The following is a 20063-nucleotide window of genomic DNA, read 5'->3' as shown; positions in this document are numbered from 1 at the left end:
ATTATTAAGATTGTGTATATATGATGTGGATGTGAGTTGGGAGTGGACTGCCCAAGTGTGATGGGAAAATTAAGGACAACTTTCAGAAGTCAGTTCTCTCCTTCCACCATGGGTTCTGGGGACCAAATTCAGATCAACTAAGTTTGTGTAATACAGTTTTACGCAATAAGCTTGACATAGCTTATTATTTTAAAATAGGAAAACCATTAAGAGAATTAGGTATAATATGCAATGGTTAGAATATTGCCCTCTATTAGATGACTTTTTTATTATTGTCATTAAATCTATTTTAACACATGCCTTGACACTTGTTGGTTTACACAGATACTTATACAAGGACTTAAACATCTAAACAGAGCTATTCATGAAGACATTGTGGCTGTGGAGCTTCTGCCCAAGAGTCAGTGGGTGGCACCTTCTTCTGTGGTTTTACAAGATGAAGGTCAAAATGAAGATGATGTGGAGAAAGATGAGGAGAGAGAACTCATGGTATGAGAGAGTTCAAGTTTTGTTTTTTGTTCGTATTGTGCTGTTTAATATGCCATTGTTTTCATATTTACTGAATGAAATCAAAGTTCAGAACTTTTAAAGGTTTATTCATTTTTATTTCACATATATGGGTATTTTGCCTGCATGGATGTCTGTACATCATGTGTGTGCACTGCCTTCAGAAGCCAGAAAAGGATGTCAGATCTCCTGGAACTGGAATTACTGACAGCTGTGAGCTACCATGTGGATTTTGGGAATCAAACCCAGGTCCTCTGGAAGAGCAGCCAGTACTCTTAACTACTGAGCCGTCTCTCCAGTCTCAAGTTCTGTACTCTGAATTTTAATACAAGTTATGCAGGTTATGTACATAGTTGATTTCTGTTCTAAGTACACAAACTCATGTTCTTTCAGTGACATTTTACTCAAATGGGTTTAAGTATTTAGAGTTGTTTAGTATGAAAGTGGAAGTCTGTTAACATTCCGTATATGATCTGAATTAATGAAGTTTAAGTAAATAGAAATGTAAAACTTTCTGAAATTTTTTTGCAATGTTAAAATTTTCTTAGAAAACGTGATTCTGGGTCTTTGCATTTGGACATGCTTAATTATTCCATTTCTACTAATACATTTATCAGGTAGGATGAGTTATTTCTCCTGTGTTCTTAAGTCTATTAGAAGTGACCTACTTACCCGTTTTATGAGGATAACACACTTGTATTCAATGTAGCATGTGTAGCTCCTCTTTTCATTACCTATATTTAATTTCCTGCAGTCTTACTAGAACATTCTAGCAGAATCCAATCCTTTGGGGTTATTAGTGGTATAATTTATAGGATCTATTTCTAGTGGTTTACATTCTCTGTTTGACTCTTAATTTGGGATAAGATAGAACTGTCGAAGATGCATTTATTTTATAATGGATTAGATCCAACATGACATGTTCACTGTAATAACTACATAGTACCTAATTAGGAACTACATATATCTAATTAATCTAAACTGGTAGTAAGTCTCAGTCTCATAATCCTAGACTTACATGTGTTTTTGTCAGTAAATCCTTATATTAAATTGAAAAACGGGAAGTTCTGACATTTTTTTCAGCTGCATGCTTCTGGACTTACCATTTATGGAGTGCTTTATTATCATGGAACAATGAGCATTGTGCAGTTGGTATGCTCATGTCTAGAACTTTGAGGCATAAAGGTTCTGAATTTCATGTCATTATTTGCTACCTGAAATGCATTAGTGTCCATGTGCATGTTCTAATTTGGAAGAAAAATTACTTCATTTTACTTAGAAAAATAATGGAAGATTTTTGCTTTTGTATTTCAGCTTAAGACTGCTGTAAGTGAAAAAATGTTACGGCCTACCGGTCGAGTTGTAGGAATCATCAAAAGGAACTGGAGACCGTATTGTGGCATGCTGTCCAAGTCTGACATTAAGGAGGTGAGTGAAGTACCTGTCACCGTGACTGGACACTGGTGGTCACTGTTTAGAACTCCAAGCTCTCTCTCTGCCCTGTCTCCAGACTCTGTATACAGTCGTCGCTTTTCCCTGCTAGGGTGTAACTCAGTGGTACAGGACTTGCCTAGCATGTTCTAGGGCTACTATGATTGATCCCCAGGATGGTAAATAATTTTTTTAATTTTCTCTAGTCAAGAAGACATCTCTTTACACCTGCTGATAAGAGAATTCCACGAATTCGGATAGAAACCAGACAGGCTTCTGCATTAGAAGGACGGAGAATTATTGTCGCTATTGATGGTTGGCCTAGAAATTCTAGATATCCAAATGTAAGCTTAAAATATTAACTTTACTTTTGTGTATTTAATTAGAGTTTGTGACAAATACTGTTGATTTTTTTAGTGAAAATGGACACAACTATTTCATGGTTCCCTAGTAAGGAGCATAGATAAATTTTATCTAATTCTAGTGTACGTCATGGAGTAAAAGTGGCTACTTTTACTCAAATCACCAACCTTTACTGATAAACTTTATGGAAGAAACATTTGTGTCCTAAATAAATTTTAACCAAATTTTGAAGGTATTGCTTTTAAAGTAGATTTTACATTGAAAATTAACAGGAACTAAACATAGGCATTGTGGTCTAAGGACCAGGCTCTCAAAGGCAGTTGAAAAACCTTGTTCTTTTTAATTCACTTCTAATTCACCGAAAGCTTTTTTGCTTTCTTGTTTGTTTGCTTTCCTGTGTATGGGCATTTTGCCTGCATGTGTGTCTGTACCCCAGTGTATGCCTGGTGTACAGGGAGGTCAGCAGGGGCTGTCAGTTAGATCTATTTGCAGTTACAGATACTGTGAGTCAGCATGTGGATGCTGGCAGTCGAACCTGGGTCCTCTGCAAGAACAACAGTGTTCTTAACTGTGGAACCATCTCTTCAGACTCAAAGGGTGTTGTTTGTTTCTTTGTTTGTTTGTTTGTTTGTTTGTTTGTTTGTTTTTCCTGAAGACAGGGTTTCTCTGTGTTGCCCTGGCTGTTCTGGAACTCACTCTGTAGACCAGGCTGGCCTCAAACTTAGAGACCCACTTGCCTCTGCCTCTTGAGTGCTGGGATTAAAGGCTTGGACCACCACCAGGCCAAAGGATTGTTTTTAATATGTTAGAGAAAGATTTAGAAATACTGAGGTGATACATAGAGTGCTAGAAGATTTAGTATGATGAAATATTAATTAGTTGCAAAGTGTGCCTTTCTGATAATACCTTTTGATTCCAGGGACACTTTGTTAAAAATTTAGGTGATGTTGGCGAGAAAGAGACAGAAACGGAAGTTTTGTTGCTTGAGCACGATGTTCCTCACCAGCCTTTCTCCCAGGCTGTCCTTAGCTTCCTGCCTAAGATGCCGTGGAGCATTACTGAGAAGGTGAGTTGAAAAGAATTCCTAGTGACTTTACGGATTCTCCCTTATCCTAGGGGGTTTGGTTTCTGTGTTGTTTGTATTGGTGATTGAACATAGGCCTTTGCGGGTTAGTCAAGCACTCTACCACTGGACTAAGTTCTCAGCCCTATTGTACATTTTGGTTTTTCTATTCAGTTGGGTCTTACTAAGTTGTCCAGGCTAGCTGGGATCTTACTCTGTAACCCAAGTAGACCTTGAACTTTCATTTCTCCTGCCTCAGGCTCCTGAGTATCTAGAGTTACAGGACTGAGCCACCAGACCAGAATGCAGTTAATTTCTGTGTTTTTAAGTATGTAGAATCTGGGCTCGAGAGATGGTCTAGCCATTAAGAGCACTAGCTGCTTTTCCAAAGGTCCTGAGTTCAATTCCCAGCAACAACATGGTGCCTTACAACCATCCGTAATGAGATATGGTGCCTTCTTTTGGCCTGCAGGCACACATGCAGACAGAACACTGTATACCTAATAAATAAATAAATCTTTAAAAAATATATATGTGGAGGTGGAGAGATGGCTCAGTGGTTAAGAGCACCGGCTGCTCTTCCAGAGGTCATGAGTTCAATTCCCAACAACCACATGGTTGCTCAGAACCATCCATAATGAAATCTGATGCTCTCTTATGGCCTGCCAGCATTCATGTAGGCAGAAAACTGTATACATAATAAACAAATAAATCTTTAAAAAAACATAGAAACCATGGCTCCTTCACATTTAGTTAGTTACAGCCTTATTAGGTGTTTACTGCTCTAAAGGTGGTGGAATCTGGGAGAATGGAGCCTAAAAATGAGGCAGACTAAACTTGCATGCAATAGGCAATTTTATTCAAAGCATCAGACAATTTATACTCTGAGGGTTAAGTAGAGTCACCTAAGTAAGGTGTACAATCACAAGGAGAAGCTGAACATGGCAAAAACATGTTTTTCCTTTGAGGTATATAAGCAAGTAATAATAGCCAATTGTAATAAATAAACAAAAGTAAACTCACTCCTATCCACAACACCTGGGATGGGCATGAAAGCCTAATCCAAGAACAATTCAACTCCATTCTTGGACCATGTTCAACAGTTAGGTGTTTCAGAAATCATTTGCTTTTTTCACTAAAAGATGACATCTTCCAGGTTGTAGAACTAGTAGCATATGTCAAGTGTCTCCATAACATGGAAAGCTGACTTATTTTTATGGGATATTTATTTCCTAAGAGCTATGTTGCTGTTGTGTTCCTCAAGTTATTTTTTTCTTTTTAACATGGTATTTCTAGGACATGAAAAACCGAGAAGACCTGAGACATCTGTGTGTTTGCAGTGTAGACCCTCCAGGATGTACTGATATAGATGATGCCCTGCATTGTAGAGAACTCAGTAATGGAAATTTGGAGGTACCTATTATTGTCCCAATACTCTTAGCTAGATGTGATTCAGTTCTAGGGTTCATTGTTTTTCTTAATCCAGGCCAGAATATAAAATTATAGCTACAAAAACTAATGGGAATATGTCAGAGGTTGAATTATTAGCTGTGACTGAGTCCATTTTTAGCTTAGCTACGTTTTTTTTCCTCATTAAATTCCATTGTAAGTCTGTGTTAGTAATAATGCAGATTGGCATCCTTTCATTTTAATCTTTTTAAGGTTGGTGTTCATATTGCTGATGTTAGCCATTTTATCAGGCCAGGAAATGCACTGGATCAAGAATCAGCCAGAAGAGGAACAACTGTTTATCTTTGTGAAAAGGTAAATGTATTAAATTTAAAATCTTTTACTGATCATAGCACTTTCACATTTTGTTTTGATGGGCACAGGGTCTTGATGTGTAGGCCAAAACTAGCCTCAAACTCTTTATTATCCTATCTCATCTTTTTGAAGGTTGAGCCAGGAACTTTTGGTTTAATGAGCAATCACAGTTTGAAGTAAATACATATATATTTAGCTACAGGAAATAAATGGGTGAAGGCATCCTAAATTACAAGAAAATAATGCCTATTATGGCCTGACGCAGTGGCTCAATTGGTAAAGTAACTACCACATAAGCATGAGGTCCTGAGTTCAACTCCCTAGAGCCAAACAGAAACTACCACATCTGAGACCCTAACATTGGTGGGTAGAAACAAGCGAATCCCTGATGATCATAACCAGCCAACATAGCCAAATCAGGGAAGTCCAGGTTCACTGAGAGACCCTGCCTCAAAAAATACCGTGGAGTGTGATCAAAGAAGATGCCTAATTTCAACATCTGGCCTCTACATACATGAACTTGTAACATACACCATACTCAAACACAAAACAAAAATTGTAATTAGGGTTGTTTTGATATCCAGTGATCCAAGTAATGTTTAAATTAGCTGATAGACATTATGTAGCATTGATTCTTCATGTTTTTGGGTGGTGGTGGTGGACTGAGGAGATGGCTCAGAAGTTACAAGAACTGACTGCTCTTCAGAGGACCTGGAATCAATTGCACATGATGTCTTAGAGCAGTCCATACCTCCATTTCCAGAGGATCCAGTGTCCTTTTCTGGTCTCTTTAGGCACCAGGCTTGCACATGCGTGGCACAGACATGCAAGCAAAACTTGCATACACAAAAAAATTAAAAATCCTTTCAAGTATGGTTTTCATAGACCTACACAGACCAGATGATGAGATGGGGAGAAGGGGAAGTTACTTTGTTATAGATCATGCTCAAAATAGACCATAAAGCTTTTCCTCAGTTTATTTTTTCTCTCATCTCTAAGTATACTTAAAGTACCATGTACTTGAGTTTAGCGGTGGAAAAACTCTCAGTTGGTAAGGGCTTGTAAATTACCAGGTACCAACTACAAAGACCAGAAATTTCAGATTTCGAGAAGATAGGAAGGTGCTTCATGTAGAGGACTGAAACCTCAATCCACTGGCATGAATGCCACCCTTACTGCCTTCTATAACAGTCTTGTATCTTCCTACAGACTTTGTCATGTTCTTAATTCTCTAGTCAAAGGGACAAGAATATACCACCCTTTCCTGCTCACTTGATGCTCTTTGCAGATGGAAATTAAGACATACTGAATGTGATTGAGTAATCTAAGATCTGGTGCCATCTTTTTCAGAGGATTGACATGGTTCCAGAGTTGCTTAGCTCAAACTTATGTTCCTTAAGATCCAACGTTGACAGGTATTTCTGTACTTTTTTTGATATGAGTATCTTGTTAACTATAGTAATTGATTCCCATAAACAAATACCGTCTCTTTTTCTCTGAAGGTTGGCATTTTCCTGTATTTGGGAAATGAATCATAATGCTGAAATCTTAAAAACAAGATTTACCAAAAGTGTAATTAATTCAAAGGTTAGTGTTATGATTCATATCTGACATTTCAAATTTTTGGTGCTTCTAACAATTTCTTAGATACTTTTTAAAAAGTTAGGTTCAGTGTTGTAGCAGTTTCTAGTTTGTTTCAGAATTTAAACTTTATTAATTGAGGTTATTAAGAAATTATGTAGTAATTGTCCTGTATTCAGGAACTTAGAAATGACATACCTCAACGAAAGGGCATTATGTCCTAACTCAGGAACTCTAGTAATTGAGGTTATTCCTACTTAAAAATACAGCGTTTGAAAAACTACCATGTGCATCCTGGCCACCATGTTATAGTTAGATTCCGGTAGGACTAACCTGAGATTGTGTTCAAACAGTGCAGCAGAGTTTTCTTATTTTTGTACCTCTCCCCGTATTCTCTTACATTCATTCTCATTTTGTGCTTAATAGTCCTCCAAAGTATGCTGGATTTTTTTCTTGTAATGATGTTTTCAGAAAGTTAGCCAGTTTTTTCCTTCTAAGTCAGTATCACTGTGTTCTGATGACTAGTAGAAGGAATTGTTAACAAGTAAATAGTGATGTGGGAATTACTTCAACTTTTAGATATAGGCCTCTGAGATATAGTGTGAATTGAAATTAATGAACATATAAAACATTTTTCTAAGACTGGGTGGTGTTGGTGTATACCTTTAATCCCAGCATTTGGGAGGCAGAGGCAGGTGTATCTCTGTGAGTTCAGGGCCATCCTGGTCTACAGAGTGAGATCCAGGACAGGCTCCAAAGCCACACAGAGAAACCCTGTCTTGAAAAAACACCACCCTTCCAAAAAAAAAAATTTTTTTTTTTTAGAAAGGGAACTCCTAGCCCTATGTTACGTTACTCCCTTATGCTGTTTTTGAATTTTAGTTATAAAGCTACTTTTATCTTTGAATCTGAAAAAATACTAGTTTTTCCATCTAGATAGAAGCAGAAGCAGCTATTTCCATATTTGGATTATCTGTTACTAGAGATTGCTTTAAATTTACCATTTTTACCCCATTTTCTGGTCCTTTTTTTGGTTAGTATCTCCTATAAAATACTTCTAGACTCCTATTTGCCAGTGAAAAGGGAAGTGATGACCTTTGCAAAGTTTTTCAGAACCTGCTTTGTGATTTATTTAAATATTACCTAAAAATACACCAAAAGGAAAGTATTAAGGAATATTCTAGTATTACCTAAAAACAGACTAAAAATGAAAGTAACAAGGAAACTGCCATTTTCCTTTATTTTAATGTAAATTTGCTTATGTTATATAATGAATGCCTAAGTTAAACCAGAAATCCTAGTGTAAAGTTAAGAATCTCGGTAGATTTCTCATTACTTATTTTAGGCTTCTTGAAAGCATAGAATATGAGACAAAATAAAAGATGAGAACCGGTCTCGGCCGAGGAAGAGGAAGGACTAGCATCTCTGACCACCATACATACATGGTGGCCTGTGTGGTCCTGTACTAACACATGGATACACACATTCACAGTATGGTTCATATAGTAAATACACTTTTATCGGTTGTGAGAATTATGTTAACCTAAGGTTTCTTTCTTAGGCTTCTCTTACGTATGCTGAAGCACAGATGAGAATTGATTCAGCAGCTATGAACGATGATATCACCACTAGTCTCCGTGGATTAAATAAACTAGCTAAAATTCTAAAAAAAGGAAGGATTGAAAAGGGGTATGTTCTTAAAAAACCTACTAAGACGGGCCTTAGTTTATGATTATGATTAATATCAGTTATGATATGAGATAACATTTGACTTCTTTAGAGTATTTTGTTAGAATGGTGATTACCTAGCTGGTAGACTATATTTAATAGATTATATCATGGCATTTGCCTAACCATAACAGGTATAAGAGAGTGTCAGCTCAAACTTGTTAGAAAGAAAGCAGTTAAAAGTAGCTTCAATTTTGAAAGGCTGCTGTAAGGGACCCAAGTACAAGAGCCTTTCAGAGGTTGGTCCCTGGGCTCTCCCTACATCTTGAAGAGTGCCAATTATGAAAAGTGTTTTTGCTACCTCTGGTGTTGTCATGCAGAGTACCTAACTTAACTTCCTGAATGCCAGTGAGCATCCTTCTGTACTCCTTGCAACCATAGATAATTATGCTCTGCAGCCAGCTGTGACCAGTGCCTACCATATTTGAATAATTAAATATGAAATTTAAAACTCTTTACAGATTTGGCATGTACATGAAAACAGAATTATTAAATTTGAGTAAAGCTGCTCAAGCTTTTCACTTAAGTATAAGGTTAACATTAGGGGCTGGAGAGATTGCTCAGAGGTTAAGAGCACTGACTGCCCTTCCAGAGGTCCTGAGTTCAATTCCCAGCAACCACATGGTGTATTACAACCACCCATAACAAGATCTAGTGCCCTCTTCTGGTCTGTAAGGACACATGCAGGGAGAACACTATATACATAATTAAAAAAAAAAAAAAAGGTTAACATTAATTTTTTTTTTTTTTTTTTTAACTTCCCCATGATTGTCCAAGATTGCCCAATCTCATTAAAATTACTTCCAGGCCATGCATAGGTGGCACATGCCTTTAATCCCTGCCCTCAGGAGGCTGAGGCAGGTAGATATATGACTTCTATCTGGGTCAGCCTGGTCTAAATAGCAAGTCCGAGTCTATCCAAAGCTAAAGTTAAGACCCTGTCTCAAAAAACTGAAGGAAAAAAACCCAGAAAAACAAAAGAAGAAAAAAACGTTGAGATTGATTTGGAACTTGATGAAAGTAGCATCATATCTGAAAACACTTTAGATTTCTCTGTGTATCCTTATGAAATCTTTGCAAAGGAGAACTAGTCCCCTCGTTAAGAACTACACATAAAAAGCCTTAGCATAGTATATTCTGAGACCACAGCAACCTAATATGACTAGCCGTCAGTCCTTACGATGTACGAGTGGGAGTAATTTTATCAGTCTCCACTCAGTTGCCTAGGCATCTTCTCTGATTCACCTACCTATGGAAGAGCTGGCCTTGTCCTCTCCCTCATTGCCCATCACAATATATTGTTTCCCATGGAAAATGAAATACCACTTGGCCTGTTCTTTTAGCCACTTAAAAAATGTAGTTGCAAGGTTATGTAGCTTAATAAAAATGTAAGAGTTAGGCTTTATATGACAATAGAACATCAAACTTAGTAGATGGTCATAAAAAGAAAAATGCTTATGTACTTGGTATACTCATTTTATGTTTTAAAGGGATTGCTTGTAAAATGTTTTCTCTGTCCTTGGCTCATCTGACTAATTTCTCTCATTTTCACTCAGGGCTTTGACTCTGTCTTCTCCAGAAGTTCGATTCCACATGGACAGTGAAACTCACGATCCAATAGATCTACAGACCAAGGAGCTGAGGCATGTAATTTTTTAAAAATTGATATTAAGTATTAATTTTAAATGTAATATCTAGTGTAGATACTAATCACCACAGCATTTATATCCCAAACAGTTGTTACAATTAGGATAGCTATGAAGTTTCTTGGCTTAGTAAATGTGATCTTACTTTTTAACTTTTCCTATACAAAACTGGCATAAGGTAGTAGATAAATCTCAAATTTACCTGGGTTTGATTTAATGTATGTTAGAACTTGAGTAGTAATAGTTACAGAGAAATAAAAAGATTGCACTGATTAATTTCTTAAGTACTTAGTACAGCATACAGAGGTCGAGGGACCACAGGCTTTGCATGGAGAGATCGCTGCCTTTTGAGAGGACCAAGGTGGATTCCCAGCACCCACATCTGATGGCTCACTTCACCCTGTAGCTCCAGCTCCAGGGGGATTTAGTGCCTCTGACCTACAGTCTTGTACACACACACACACACACACACACACACACACACACACACACACTGCATCATTGCACATAATTGAAAAATTACTTTACTAAAAAGGTAGTTTTGAAGCTAATATCTTAACCTTGGATCTTACTGTTTATACAACTTAAAGAAGTTGTAACAGTCATTTGACTTTCCTATATGGAGGGGTTCTGAATACTTTAAAAGTTAATATACTTTAGAAATATTGTTAAGAAGTGGATTATTTTAATAACTGAAACATGATCGAAAATTAGTAATCTGTGTTCATTGATTCCAGAGAAAGAAAACAGTAGATACAGCATGCAGATCGTTTATTAAACTAGCTTAGAACTTAGAAGAGTAACTGGAGAATGAAAGGTGGGTCAGATTGTTATAAGACTTGAGAAGTCAAACTGAATTCAAGTTTCGACACTGGTGATAAAAATGACCTCTGAAGAAAATAATGTTACACATCTGTCAGCTAGAAATCAGATGTCTGCTGTGTGTGTGTTACTATGTGTGGAGTTATAGAAATCAGATGTTTCTGCTGTGTGTGTTACTGTGTGTGGAGTTATAGAAATCAGATGTCTGTTGTGTGTGTTGCTGTGTGTGTGGAGTTATAGAAATCAGATGTTTCTGCTGTGTGTGTTACTGTGTGTGGAGTTATAGAAATCAGATGTCTGTTGTGTGTGTTACTGTGTGTGTGGAGTTATAGAAATCAGATGTGTCTGCTGTGTGTGTTACTGTGTGTGGAGTTATGGAAATCAGATGTGTCTGTTGTGTGTGTTGCTGTGTGTGTGGATTTATAGAAATCTGATGTGTCTGCTGTGTGTGTTACTGTGTGTGGAGTTATAGAAATCAGATGTGTCTATTGTGTGTGGAGTTATAGAAATCAGATGTCTGTTGTGTGTGTTACTGTGTGTGGAGTTATAGAAATCAGATGTGTCTGTTGTGTGTGTTACTGTGTGTTACTGTGTGTGTGGAGTTATAGAAATCAGATGTGTCTGTTGTGTGTGTTACTGTGTGTGGAGTTATAGAAATCAGATATGTCTGTTGTGTGTGTTGCTGTGTGTGTTACTGTGTGTGTGGAGTTATAGTAGAAAGTGTCACCTGAGATAAGCACCCAGATTGGCTATTGAAAATATATTAGTGATTTGTTGGAAAAAATTTGGGGACTTTAGATAATATTGTGTGACCTAGCTTTTAATTCTCCCAGTAAAGTTTATTTTCATAGCTCTGTTTTTTGTAAGAGGAGGTAAAATGTTGGTTTTATATTTATGTTAAAGTTAGGGAAGCTTCCTTTTTTTCTCCCGCTTGAATACAATTTGAAATGATTCTAGCATACTAGATTTACCCAGGAGAGACACGGGGAAGACCATTAGTGTAGCAGCTAAGGTATTAAAAATAGGTATGTGCCACATGTGAATGTTTTTACATGGGAAATGTTTCCATTATCACTAGAAAAGTAACTTGTGAATAAATGTGATGACAGTTGTCTCGGCTTGTCTTATTTACTTGATGCTTTTCTAACTGGCAGAGAAACAAATTCCATGGTGGAAGAATTTATGTTACTTGCAAATATTTCTGTTGCAAAAAAGATTCACGAAGAATTTTCTGAACATGCTCTGCTTCGAAAACATCCAGCTCCACCTCCCTCCAATTATGAGATTCTTGTTAAGGCAGCCAAGTCCAAGGTAAAGTCTTAAAGATTGAAAAGTCACATGTACTTGTATTGATCTATCCATTACACTGAAAAATTACTATTCATGTTTTCATAAAGTTTAGTTGAGGGCTGGAGAGATGGCTCAGAGGTTAAGAGCACTGGCTGCTCTTCCAGGGGTCCTGAGTTCAATTCCCAGCAAACACATGGTGACTCACAACCATCTGTAATGAGATCTGGTGCCCTCTTCTGGTGTCCAGGCATACATGCAGGCAGAACACTATACATAATAAATATTTTTTAAAAAAGTTTAGTTAATGTAAAATATACCAGTAGTTCTTTTTAATATTAAAATAATGGACACATCTCTTCCTACATATACATTGACACCAGCTACATACTAAAGTCCTTTATGTCTGATAAGGAGCACCTAGTCCTAAAGCCAAATGATTTAAACTTAAGTTATTTACAGTATCCTAGCCATAGTATGCTCTTCCATCTCTTTTATACATAATTAAAAAAAAAAGGTTAACATTAATTTAGTTTTTTTTTTTTAACTTCCCCATGATTGTCCAAGATTGCCCAATCTCATTAAAATTACTTCCAGGCCATGCATAGGTGGCACATGCCTTTAATATAATACTTTATAACCCAGTAGGTTAGTTTTTTGTCAACTTGACACAGCTAGAGTCATCTTGAGAAAATGCCTCCATAAGAGCTGTTGACAAGCCTTTGGAGCATTTCCTTGATTAGTGATTCTTCTCAGCCCATTGTTAAAGTGCTATCCCTAGGCAGGCATAAGAAAACAGGCTGAGCAAGCCTTGGGTAGCAGCCAGGAAGCAGTGTCCTTCCATGGCTTCTACTTAAGTTCCTGCTTCCAGGTTCTTGTCTTGGGCTTCTGACCTGACATCCCTGGATGATAGACTGTGATATGGAACTGTAAGCTGAAATAAACCCTTTCCTCCCCAGGTTGTATTTGATCATGGTATTTTATCATAGTTATAGAAACTCTTAAGACACATGGCTTCTATGAAATGCATAGCTTTTGGAGATTTACAAGTAATTTGTTTTTTCTTTATTTCACCCCAGTTCAGCTCTCTTTGTATCATGTCTACACAAAAGGAGGCTATTTATGACTTATATGGAAAGGGGGATATTACTTCAGCCCTTTATACCTCTTTGTCTGGCTACTAGGCTTTTCTTTCATCATACTTAGGTTTGGTGTGACTCTATCTTACTTTGGTTTTCTTTGGATCACTTATAGGCTCTTTTTTTCCTATTGCAAACACATAAGGAATAGCACTATTGGAATAGTATGGTAGGAGTTTCTGATTTTATAGTTCTCTTACCCTGCTCCTCATTCATCGGAGCTGGCCTTACTTCCCAGTCCCAAGGATTACTGCATGTTGGGGAATTTCTGAGCTTGTCTTATTTCTTACCAAGATATGGCAGAGGAAGGATGATTCAGTTTGTCTTGTTAAGGTAGAATTCAGCAGCTGAGTTGGATGCACCATAACATTGTTCTTACTGAACTTTGATTGACTAGCTTGCTCCTGCCCTTTACTTCTACTTTCAGTGGAAGAAAGAATCTCCAGAGGAGCCAGACATACTGAAAAGTGTCCGTATCATCTTGATTTTCTCTACCCTCAGAGATTAGCAAGCATACACTGGACTGAGAAAGAACTGGCACAGCTGCACTAGGGGCCTTCTCTTCCTTGGAACTTCAGAATTCTTAATACTTGAGGACTTTCAGATGAAGTCCGGAATTTTCAAGCTTTAGTACTGCACAAAACAACCATTATTTAAAGTTATTTTCAGTGCTTCTAGTTAACAGATAAAAATGTATGAACTCTTACTATCTGTAACAAACATTATGGTTTTTAAATGTACTTATATTTTAAAGAGAGGATACTAATTCTGGATGTTAGCATTCCTTTAATCCCAGTGTTTGGGAGGTAGAGACAGGCTAATCTCTTGAGGGTTCCAGACCATCCACAGCTACACTGTGTGACCGCTATCTCAAAGAGAGGCTGAGGGGTTGGGAGAAGAAGGGCAAAGAGAGGCAGGAAGGACACCACTAATTTTGAAATGTTTCATTTCATGCTTCTCTTCCTTTTATTTGACAGAATTTGGAAATTAAGACTGACACAGCTAAGTCTTTGGCTGACTCTTTGGACCGGGCTGAATCCCCTGATTTCCCATACCTGAACACTCTTTTAAGGATATTGGCCACTCGCTGTATGATGCAAGCTGTCTACTTCTGTTCTGGGATGGACAATGACTTTCATCACTATGGCTTAGCCTCCCCAATATACACACATTTCACTTCTCCCATTAGAAGGTATTGTTTGTTTTTTTTTTCCAGACAAAAGTAAAAGGAGATAGAAAATGGTTAACTTTTCATTTAAAAAATGTAAAACTAATTTGCCATCATTCTTATTTTACATATATGTAGATATGCAGACATAATTGTTCATCGGCTGTTGGCTGTGGCTATTGGGGCTGATAGTACTTATCCAGAGCTGACAGATAAACACAAGCTTTCAGATATATGTAAAAATCTCAATTTCCGGCATAAAATGGCTCAGTATGCTCAGCGTGCATCAGTAACTTTTCATACCCAGGTATTTGCCTTTTGTTTGTAGTGCTGGGAGTGGGAAATTTTGTTCATTTGGTATTTTCAAAATTATTTTTGTAAATTTCAAAATAAGACGTCTAACAAGATTGTATGTATTTTACAGTTGTTTTTCAAAAGCAAAGGAATAGTAAGTGAAGAAGCCTATATTCTCTTTGTAAGAAAGAATGCAATTGTGGTGTTAATTCCAAAGTATGGCTTAGAAGGTACAGTTTTTTTTGAAGAAAAAGATAAACCAAAGCCACGGCTTACTTATGATGATGAGGTATAGTATTGCTGATCCTTGTTTTCTTGGGGAAGAGAGGCCTATTTTCTCTGACAGTTTCCAAACTATAGCTATAAATTGTTAAAAAAAAAAAAGTCCTGTATTTATCTAGGCAGAGTTTCTCTGTGTCTTGGCAGCTGCTCCCAAATGACCACTCAGATACTTATTAATTATAAATGCTTGGTTGATAGCTGAGGCTTGTTATGAATAAGCTCTTACAACTTAAAGTAACCCGTATTTCTTATCTAAGTTCTGCTATGTGGCTCATGGCTTATTACCTCATTTTCTACATGTCCTGTTTCTTCTGCTTCTTTGTGACTCCTCTGACTCCACCCTTCTTCCCACTGTTCTTAGTCTGGTTTTCCCACCTAACCTTATCCTGGCCAGCTGTTGGTCAGTCAGCTTCTTTATTAAACCAATCACAGCATAATTTACACAGTGTACAGAAGGATTATTCCACAGCGTATTTGTATCCTAAATCTCAAAATACATGCCAGAAAATCCACATCTCATCAATTAAACTTTTCTTAAGAGAATATTTAAATGGTGTGCTGTGTTCCTTTACTACAGACAGCTAAGTCACTAAGATGAATGATGTATAACAGGACTACCTTAGTGACAAGATGAAGTGTGCACATAAATAGACTATATTTGAGACTATTAGGTTGATGTGGTGGTTTTCTGTATTCAATACCTGGATGCTTGCTAATATTGTGGGGTTTTTAATTCTTTGAAAATTTCATACGTGAGTAAAATAGATCTTGATCATATTTACCCTCTCACTTCTCCCCTCCAACTACCTCTAGAACCCATCACATCTCCCTCCCAACTTCCTGTCCTCAACTGGGGAGTGGTTAAACTTTTAAATTACTGTGGAAGGTAAACTAGAAGTAGAATTGATATTCAAGTTTAAGAAGTAATGTCAATAAAATGTTTTTTTTTTTTTTTAAGATACCTTCACTCAGAATAGAAGGTACAGTGTTCCATGTGTTTGATAAAGTTAAAGTGAAAATCACATTAGATTCATCAAATCTTCAACATCAAAAAATCCGCATGGCCCTTGTAGAACCACAGGTAAGACCAAACTTAACTGAATGGTGTAGAAAAGTTAACATCTAGTTAGTGAGGTCTTAGGTATTTCAAGTCAATACTTGAAATACCTAAGAGCATTGGATTCCAGGCATCAGGGTCCTCTTGCCCATTTCTTTACTCCTATTTTATAATATACAAGTTACTACTCCTGTTGTATAATATACAAGTTAATACTCCTGTTGTATAATATACAAGTTACTACTCCTGTTTTATAATATACAAGTTAAGTGTAGGTACTTCAGGTAAGATCCTGGTTTTGAACCTTTTGGCTTTGGATGCTTGCTGTCTGCTGCAACATAAAGCCGCTAGGGTAAATTGGACAGGAGGAAGAGTTGTTACATTATAAACACTGTCAAAGTTGAAGCTTCTCAGTTTTCTTGCTATGTAGACAAGGCTAGCCTTGAATTTGCAGTGATCTTCCCAGGTGCTGAGGTTGCAGGTGTGCAGGTCCGTACCCTCTGAAAAGCCTCTCACGGAGCCCACTGGTTACTTCCCCACCCAGGTTACTTTGTGTGCATAGCTGTGTGCGGTGCAGCCTCCATCCCCTCCACTGGAAAACCCGATGCCAGTTAAAGTGCTAGTGGTAAAGGGGGAAGGGGAGGTCAAGTTTCTTCTCTGATGCTTCTAACCCCTTTATTTTTCCACTTACACTGTTTCAGATACCAGGAATAAATACTCCTCCTGATGTTTCCGACACGGATCTCAGTGGGCCAGGGGGGAAGAAGAGGAAACTTGAGAAGTAGCTACGTGCAACAGAAAACATCCAAGACGGATTACCTTCAACAACAAAACTGCAAGCACACTTAGAAGCTCGTGTGCTTGTTAGTTACTTTTAAGTACATTTCAATAATTTTAAGAAATTTGCATTTTTATTGAGTTGCTGACTGAATCTGTCTTACACTGTGCTTCAGCAACAACACAAATTATGCAGAAAAATTCATTTGAATATCCATCACTTAAATGGCAACAGAATAGCGACCTCAGGGATCGGTGATGATCATTTAAATGGAGTACTCATCTGCTCATTGAAGAGCAGATTAATTTTATATTAGTACTTTATTGACTATGGGGGAAAACTGTCAATTTCTGAGGAAAATAACATTTTAGAATCAAAGAGCAAGCCTTTCTAAATCTTGAGCTGTCAGTGTATTTGATCTTTTTACCAATTTAATTTCCCTATTTGCAGCACTGTGTTCACATGTATTTTCAAAAGCCTCCTGTACTTTACTAATGGTCCTCAAACAATTGTGAATGTTTGGGGATGATAAGAAAACAAAATCTCAGGTATCTTGACCTGAATGGGAACATTGTGAGTTTTGTTAAAAGGTGGTAAGTTCAGTCATCATTATCCTTAATCTCTGTTGCCAATGTTTCTCTCAAACAAGGCATTACCCCTCAGAGGAAAAACCGATGTGGAAATGTCTGCTTTCTTACAAAAACAGATAATGGCCTTTGAATTTTAATTATATCCAATTATATAGGAAAGGAGGGATTGTATTAAAGACATCAAAAGGATCGAATGAAGTCTCATTTGATATACTGAATTGACTACTTGTCTCAAATCCCAGATTAATGATTACACTAGAAAAACTTTTTTTTTTTTTTTGTTTTGTTTTTTTCGAGACAGGGTTTCTCTGTGTAGTTTTGGTGCCTGTCCTGGATCTCGCTCTGTAGACCAGGCTAGCCTCGAACTCACAGAGCTCTGCCTCCCTAGTGCTGGGATAAAGGCACGCACCACCACTGCCCGGCCAGAAAATTTTAATTCAACTTTGTTTAGTTTCCAGTCAAGTAAAGTACTTCTGTATAGCTGAAGGAAGACAGTCTTTAGTGTTTGGTCCAAATAAAATGGATCAGTGACTGATAGTAGAGGAGGAGACAGCAGACCTTGTTTGTAAAAGGCCACACACAGCATTTCAGGCTGTTGGCTGAACTATAACTATAGCACAACTCTGCTGTAATTGTCGTTTATAAGCACTCAAAACAATATGTAAACAGGGATGGTTATGTTCTTAAAAAAAAAAACAGCTTTCCAAGGAAACAAGCTTCAGTTTTATGTATAACAGATATTCTTGAGCTTTACTTACCAATCACTCAGTTTTTTTGCTGTTGAGTTGGGCATGTAGTTCAGTGGTTTAATGACTGCCTAGTATGTACAAGGCCTTGGATTTGATCAGACTATTGTAAAACACAAGACAAGAACTGTTTGTGAGGCCCTGGAAAGATAGCTCAACAGTTAAGAGCAAGCACCAGTTGCTTTTCTGGAGGACCCAGTTTGACTCTCAGTGCCCACATGATGGCCCTTAGCCATCTGTAACTCCAATTCCAGAGGATCCAATGCTACTTCTGGCCTCCAACACTCAAGTACTATACAAACATATGAATACAGGCAAGAACAAAGTTAAAAATGTTAAACTATTTGCCATATTTTACCTGCAGTAGAAAATGGGGTCGTCTTGGTAATAGCCAGTAATAAGTTATGTGTGTTATCTGTGTGCAAATACATGTTCTCACCTGTGGGTACGTGTAAGGCCAGGGACATTGGATGTCTTCCTCAGTTGTTTCTCCACATTAATTTTTTGAAGCAGTGTCTTTCTCTCAACTTTGGAGCTTGTCACTTTCTGCAGCTACACTGGCTAGAATCAACCAGTCCTGTCCCGCGCCCACCCCCACCCCCCAATCTGGAGTCACGGTCACATGCTGCCATGCTTACCTCTCATGTAGGTTAGGTTTTCATGCATGTACAGCAAGCAGTTTACCTATGGAGCAGCCCCCATGTCTGTTACCATTCTAATTGTCTAGTGATTTTAATAAGTACAGGCTTTAATCTCAATTGAGCAAATTATGATCAAAAACCTAAATGCCCCAAGGCCTCTGCTTTGAGCCTTTAAAATGTTTTTTCTCTAGTGCTAGTTATGAAGCTAAGCAGATTACACAGAACAGTGTCCAGGCTTTGCATCTCCAAATTGAAAGTACTTGGGGGTGGGGGGGTGGGATGCATCTGTGCATTAGTCGGTATTCCCCCAAATAATAAAACTCCTATTTTCATTGTATTTACATTGTAGTAGATAGAATGAGAAGATGTGCATACCTTATATGCAAAGATCATGTCATTTATGAGGGACATTAGCATCCAATGTTTTCTGTTTTTTAAATCCATGGAAGGTCCTAGAACTAGTCCTGGGATACTGAGGATAACTGGATTGCAGATGAAACTCCAAAAACAACACACCTTTGATCCTCACATTCTAGTGACTGAAATAAGACAAACTTCAGTGCCAGCCTAGGCTACATTGTGAGACTGACTCAAAACAAACTGAAGGAGCCCTTTAGGACTGCTACTCCCATTTAACAGATAAAGCCAAGAACAAATAGTGAGACAAGTTACTTACTTGAGTTAATGATTATTACTTTAGAAAACTGGAAGGTAGCCAGGGAGGCTGCTCGTCCCAGACTCAGAACTCATGGATAATAGCTGTCTTTAGATAAAGATGAAATTGGCCAGTCAACTTCACAACATTGGTTAGTGTTGAATCAGGTGAAGACATGAGTGTGTGTGTGTAAGCAATAAGCATACTAAGGATGTACTAAGGACATAATGGTAAATCTTTATTTTCTAGGACTAATGAATCATTTTTTGAGTATGTCAGTTCTTATGAAATAAGTAAATACAAAAATACAGTCTTTGATATTTCCAAACACATTATATCCATCTTTTTCTGATACATATTTTTAAAATGTATTTTATTTAGCTATTTTCCCAATTGTTTCTTCATGGTTCTGAGCCCAAGAGGAATTCCACTGTTGCCTGATGATTCTGATTCTCCCATGTTCTGCCAAGATTGAGCTCTGAGGGATGCCCTAGGAATGGTGGTACAGACTACTGTGGCAT

The 20063-nt window shown here is 37.5% G+C and overlaps 1 protein-coding gene across 6 annotated transcripts in view; it reads left to right on the top strand.

Annotated features, from left to right (window-relative positions):
* The window catches only part of Dis3 (DIS3 exosome endoribonuclease and 3''-5'' exoribonuclease), a 33638-nt gene that overhangs the window by 7388 nt on the left and 6187 nt on the right, over positions 1-20063 (top strand). For 4 of the 6 annotated variants that reach the window (XM_006978007.4, XM_006978008.4, XM_042285270.2 and 1 more), the window contains 16 exons: positions 325-489; positions 1822-1935; positions 2145-2282; positions 3221-3367; positions 4661-4777; positions 5027-5128; positions 6479-6543; positions 6631-6715; positions 8271-8398; positions 9994-10080; positions 12060-12216; positions 14309-14523; positions 14638-14806; positions 14924-15082; positions 16034-16156; positions 16834-18660. In XM_006978007.4, the coding sequence (XP_006978069.1) occupies positions 325-489; positions 1822-1935; positions 2145-2282; positions 3221-3367; positions 4661-4777; positions 5027-5128; positions 6479-6543; positions 6631-6715; positions 8271-8398; positions 9994-10080; positions 12060-12216; positions 14309-14523; positions 14638-14806; positions 14924-15082; positions 16034-16156; positions 16834-16917 (2055 nt within the window). In that variant the 3' untranslated portion in view covers positions 16918-18660. Of the gene's footprint in view, positions 1-324; positions 490-1821; positions 1936-2144; positions 2283-3220; positions 3368-4660; positions 4778-5026; positions 5129-6478; positions 6544-6630; positions 6716-8270; positions 8399-9993; positions 10081-12059; positions 12217-14308; positions 14524-14637; positions 14807-14923; positions 15083-16033; positions 16157-16833; positions 18661-20063 lie in introns of those variants that run through there. The other 2 variants (XR_013042570.1, XR_013042571.1) reach the window with 1 other exon arrangement.

Source organism: Peromyscus maniculatus, chromosome 9, assembly GCF_049852395.1.
Source record: "Peromyscus maniculatus bairdii isolate BWxNUB_F1_BW_parent chromosome 9, HU_Pman_BW_mat_3.1, whole genome shotgun sequence".
NCBI lineage: Eukaryota > Metazoa > Chordata > Mammalia > Rodentia > Cricetidae > Peromyscus > Peromyscus maniculatus.
This window is presented reverse-complemented; position numbering and strand designations above follow the sequence as displayed.